The 6,000-nt window shown below is 42.0% G+C and overlaps 1 protein-coding gene across 4 annotated transcripts in view; it reads left to right on the top strand.

Annotated features, from left to right (window-relative positions):
- The window catches only part of LOC145979988 (transient receptor potential cation channel subfamily A member 1-like), a 172,789-nt gene extending 169,833 nt beyond the window's left edge, over positions 1 to 2,956 (top strand). For all 4 annotated transcript variants that reach the window (XM_083112930.1, XM_083112931.1, XM_083112933.1 and 1 more), the window contains exon 4: positions 474 to 2,956. In XM_083112930.1, coding sequence (XP_082969056.1) covers positions 474 to 2,448 — 1,975 coding nt within the window. In that variant the 3' untranslated portion in view covers positions 2,449 to 2,956. The remainder of the gene's footprint in view (positions 1 to 473) is intronic.
- Positions 2,957 to 6,000: the final 3,044 nt, after the last annotated feature.

Consider the following 6,000-nt stretch of genomic DNA (forward strand, 5'->3'; position numbering starts at 1 on the left):
ACCGACTGACCACCGCCAAGAGACAAATTTACTACAACTACTTTCTCTTTTCCTCTTCATCTATTGTTTGCAAGAATTAATGTATCAAAGATGGGCTTTTATATCAGAGCAGAAACTAAATTCCAGCTCACCTTGTATCCTAAATCGCCAATAATTTATGGCATAGCAATTTAAGTGTTGCAAAGTAACTGTTAAAACGTTACTTCTACAGTAAAAAATAACTCAGTTACAGTTACTCACTTTAAAAAGTTACTAGTTGCAGTTACATTTTCTCAAAAAATGTAACTGTTACTTGTAACTAGTTACTTCCGAACACTGACAAATACCTGCATGGAATATTAATATAAATGTTCCTTGTAGATATTTGGAGAAAATTGTTTAATCGTTTGTCTCCAAGTAACGTTGCAATTGTACCTTATGGGGGAAAATACAAATATATTTTGAACAGGGATTTCGGTACATTGTCGTTTCAGGTACGAAGAGATCGTGTGCGTGCTGTTAGGCAAAGGAGCGAACCCAAACTGCTTCGACGCAAGATCAGAGGTGTACCCGCTGCACACGGCGGTCAGCCTGCTGTCGGAGAAGGTTGTGCGGAAGCTGATCGAGAGGGGAGCTAAGGTGAACGTCCGGGGGCACGGGTTGAAGACGCCGATGCATCTGGCCGCTGCCTTGGGTGTGGATGACCTGGTCCACGCCTTGATGACGTCGCCTGACATCGTGGCGGTGATCAACCAGCGCGACGCCGACGGAGACACTCCCGTGAAAGTTGCAGCCGTCAACGGACGCTATAAGATCCTGCAGCAGCTGATCCCCAAGGGCGCCGATCTCTCCATGAAGGATTCCAGCGGCATGACCTTTGCCGACGTCATATTCAACTACGTCCCTAGACCCGTGAAGCTGTTCGACCACGTCTTCAACGGCTGCTTCGACTGCAACGACCTTCCTATTCGCCACAAGGCGTTCTGCGTAACCTTGGACTTCAGCGTTCTGGTGCCCGATACGCATAAGGCCAATCAGATGACGGTGATTCAAGCGATCATCAGCTCCAACTGCAAGGAAGATGCGAGCATCGTCATGAAGCATCCTCTCGTGATGTCGTTCCTGTACTTGAAATGGAGGAAACTGAAGTATTGCTTCTTCACGTTCTTCAGCCTCTACTTGCTGTACGTCCTCGCGTACTCCAGCTACGTCTTCCTCCAGTTCTACGATCTCAAGGGCAACAGCACCACCCACGCGCGGCAGCTGTTCATGAACGATCGCACCTTGGAATCTACCGCCATGGCCGCGAGGGTCATCACCAACGTCAGCATCTCGTTCATCTTCCTCTACGCCTCCATGCTCCTGGTGTTCTTCCCCGCATTCTACCTGAAGGAGTTCGAGCCGTGGGTGTTCCTGTGCACGTCCTCGCTCGCGCTCACAACCGTCAACTCCGGTTTCAGGGTCGAGGGAAGGGAGTGGGTCGCTCACACGGCCGCCGTCTCCGTGCTGCTGGCTTGGCTCGAGTTGATGTATCTCCTCGGTCGCTTCCCGAAGCTCGGCTACTACTCCCTGGTGTTCTGCACGGTGGTGAAGAACATGCTTAGGGTTCTGATGACCTTCCTCTGCCTCATCCTCGGCTTCTCCTTCAGCTTCTTCATTCTCTTCGTGGACCAGGAAGACTTCAAGGACCCGTACCGCTCGTTCGTGAAGACAGTCGTGATGACGATGGGCGAGTTCGAGTACACGCACGTCTTCGAGCACCAGGGGACCTACGTGCGCCTCACAAGCAGGATAATCTTCGTGTTGTTCATCCTTCTGGCGTCGATGGTGCTCGTAAACCTCATGGTGGGCATAGCGGTGTGCGACGTGTCCAGGCTCAGAGACGTGGCGCAGGTCCGGATGCTGTCGAAGCAGGCGTACTTCCTCACCCACCTAGAGAAGATGGCGACGCACCCTTGCTTCTCTCGCTTCTTCCCCAAGTGTCTGAGGGAAAGGATCAAGCGTTACTCGACGGTTCCTCTCCAGGTGGCGATGTGGCCGTCCGATGCCAACCGACGAAAGAATTTACCCGAGGATATTGAGAAAAGCATCATGGCTTCCATCCTGAAGATGCGGCTGGAGATCATCACGGGGAAGTTGTCGTCAGATCTCTCGGAAGAGATCTTCCGCTCGGGAGACGAATCGGAACTCTTCTTCGGGAGCGCGAACGTGGACGGTCCCAGCCTGCAGTCGGGTGACCAGCTGGAGGTGATGCTCAAGACGTTGATCGACAAAATTCAAGACATCCATACCATAATCGGCGAGTACCTTGTAGTTCCAGAAAACGAGGAGCGAGAGCAGCTCAATGATATCCTGGAAGACATCGACGCCAGGCTGGATAGAAAGCTTGCCACCACCATGAAGGAGCTGAAGAGGACCAAGTTACTAGTCAGTAAGATGGGACTCGGCCGCATGGAACTACTTGACTAATATCATAAATAATGCAATTAAGAAATGTTTTGCTTCCAGAGTATTAAGTACCTGTAATTTTCTTATAAATTTTCGCACAGCGCAAAACAATCAATCCAGCAGAGTGAAAGATGCAAATCACGGTGACAATGAAGCAGATTGCAAATTCGACTGGAATTCTAAAACATTTAGTTTTCATACGTAGAAAATGACTAAAACAAATAAAAAGTTGCAGGTTTATTGAGTTTAAGAGTAATATGAGCTCTGTTTCAAGGTATTGAACTGTATTATTCATTTTCATGTGGCAGTAGTAGTTCAAACTCTGTAATATAAATAAATTTATTGTAAAACTTGCACATGCATTTGTGAACTAATGTTATGTGATAAGTCTGTGTTGTATACATGTAGGCAAAGTAGAGACGATTTTCATCTCCAAGGCAGTGATTACTGAATTTATTTCACCTCACTTTGTTGTAACCTGATGTCTTAATCCTTACTACTATCGCTTACTTGATCATACTAGTGGCCATCTCATTGTGTCAAAATGATTACTGTAACGGTGAAATAGGGTAGAAAAGTTTTGAGAATACTGTACGTGGGCACACTGTGATATGTCAGCAGACAATAAAGAAATGACTTCCTGTGAAAGAATAACAATTGTCGAAATTTTGAAAACAATTATGAGATGTTTTCAAACGAATATGTGATTCTGGAAGCATTTTGATTGCTGACCACTGAAATGACACCCACGTTTGTCCATCACGTCAGGATTTTTCACAATTTCACAATCAAATTTGTCTTATTCGCCAATACATTTGTTACAGAGCGCAAACAAAGACATTTCGGTTGTTTCCAAACCAATAGGCCACTCTGGAAGTTTTTCGAATGCTGATCACGCAAGTCAATGTGTGCACGAGCACATGAGAGTCGCTGCTTCCGATGGCTTGCTCTGGTCGGTGTTCTGCTGCCATGTTCCATCAACGCCAAATTTCGCTGAACTGACCTTACACGCACGTCTCTCGCACGGCCCTCAACGACTGTTGATGTGATTTCACGCAGTGTCGCTTGTCAATAAGCGGACATGGTCGGCCACTGCGCTGTACATGGTGGGAGGTAATGCCTGCAACGAGGTACTTTTGCAACACTCTTGACACTGTGGATAGAGGAACGTTGAACACCTTCGGAACAACTTCACAACGGTCCCATGCGCCTTGCTCCAACTACACTGGGAAACAAAACTTTTGTTGAATTGATAACATCACTTATTCTAACCTGATTTGAGTGTGTTGATTTCAAATCTGAAGTTAGTTTTTCTCTGTAAGCTCCGTTTTTTTTTTGTTTTGGCAATTAAATATTTTAATTTTTAACATTGATATAACATTTTCAATATGCAATTCATCATTTTAAAGTTGGATTTCATCTCAAATACCATCATGGCGAAGATTCTCTTCATCTATTTACAAAAACATGTAGGTGCACCAAAATACACATTACAGTTTGAAAATACAGTAAAATAAAAGCACCTGTTAGGAGTATTAAACATATATTTGATTGAGTATAAATTTAGGTACTTTTTTTTTCTTGAAAGTAACATGTACATGTGTCATTTTTGATCATTTTTCATATTTCAGTCATGTCAAATCTCATTCAAGAAAAAATGTCTCAGAATATTATGCATATATTTTTGTTGTAAACTGACACAACAATACGAAACATTCCTGATAGACCTATTCATTATTTGCGATTATAACGTAAGGTTAATGACAAGTCCGCCAGCAAATCTTTAAACCTTTCCTTGTCCAGTAAGAAATCAGCACTCGATTCTTTGAAGTAGTAAACTTCAATATTACGAACATGTGTGAAGACGTATATACAAATGTAACCTCCCCGATGGCTTAGTGGTAACGTCGTCGAATTGTCATCAAGGAGTTCCGGTTTTGATACCCGGTGGAGGCGCATAGTAGTTAAAATGGAAAAACAGGAAGAATTTTGAGAGACATCCTGCATCCCAACTTCTTGTTATTTTAAATATGGTTTCATACTAGTCCTGCACTGCTCTCTTCTTTCTGTTACCAAGGAATCCTTTCACAACACTTTCAAATGATTCCCATGCTGCAAGTTCGTTTGGAGTTAATGTTTCTGAAAAACACCGGGCATTCATCACTTTTATAATCTGAGTCTTCTTTTAGTATAGCATCACTCAAACCAGAGAAAATTTTTCGTAGATATTTGAAATCCTCACCTGATTTGTCCATACCTTTCACAAAGTTCTTCACGAGTCCCAATTGAATGTGCAAAGGAGAATGAAATACATTTTCAGGATCAACTAAATGCTTAAATTTTACATTATATTACCCTGGAGTGAATTATTTTCTTCCCTACCATTCAATCACTTTGTAGTGTTGTTGGGTATCATGGCTGTCCCATATGCACAGAAAACAAAGATGTTTAGTGACTCCACTCTGCATGCCAAGTAGAAGACCAATTGCTTTAAAGTCTCTTGAAATATACTTACTATAGTTTTCCTATTTAATGGTTTCCAGAATATAGCCAATATTTTCATAAGTTTCCTTCATTGCTACAGAATGTGCTACAGATACAGAGAAAAATTTATTGCCATTGTGTAGCAAAACAGCCTTTAAACTCATTTTGGAATCATCAATAAAAAAGCGCCACTCTTCTGTATTGTGTGTGATACCTAATTTTGGAATCAACCAATTTACATCACTGCATGCAGAAACACCAGAATATGTGACTGTAAAATATGGCAACAAATGATTATATCTGTTTCTGAACACTGATACCTTTGTAGCTTTATTCAACAACTTCCAATAATAAACAAATTAGTTAATACAAGTGAGGAGGCAATGGGTATAATGTATGGAATCCTGAGAAGCGGTGACTAGTCAATCTATATGAATAGCTTAATAAAATATAAGAACGTTAAAGTACTCAGAAGCCAAACGTCATGGACAAAATCTGATTACATATTCATAAACAGTGTAACAATCTTGGTAACAATCATCATCCCGGTTGTCTGTACAAGAACCTGTGTTGACATGTGAATTATCAATTTAAGAAAAATATTTAATTGTTCTTTGTTAATATGTCACGACTTAAGTAAATGATATGACGTTACTTGAGAGAAATCTCTCCTTTAACCTTTAACAAACATGGAGTCGGAAGTGGGGCTCTTGAAGAAAAAGCATTTTCTTATAAAAATTGTACTTTTACATGTAAACTCACAACGTTGTCCACAGCTTGTAGTATTATTGAATTGTAAATCAGTGACCTCAATTAGGAGGGTGTGGGGGAGGGCATTTGCACTCCTAAAACTTTGCCACTTTTGACCTTGCAGTATGGCTTCACTGAACAAAGAGAGAGTGAACTACCCCCCAGTGTTTGTAGTTTTTGCACCCGATCGCCCTATGTGTATAACAAACCATTATTACAATAAGTTTTAAAATATCAGTATATTTTAAAAGTGACTTAATTATACCGTAACACAATACCAAGATCAATTCTATAATGTTTCAAAGGGAATTGTACAGTTTCGAAGTTAGTCTCATGTTT

The sequence above is a fragment of the Lepisma saccharinum genome, chromosome 27 (genome assembly GCF_977018435.1).
Source record: "Lepisma saccharinum chromosome 27, izLepSacc3.1, whole genome shotgun sequence".
Classification (NCBI taxonomy): domain Eukaryota; kingdom Metazoa; phylum Arthropoda; class Insecta; order Zygentoma; family Lepismatidae; genus Lepisma; species Lepisma saccharinum.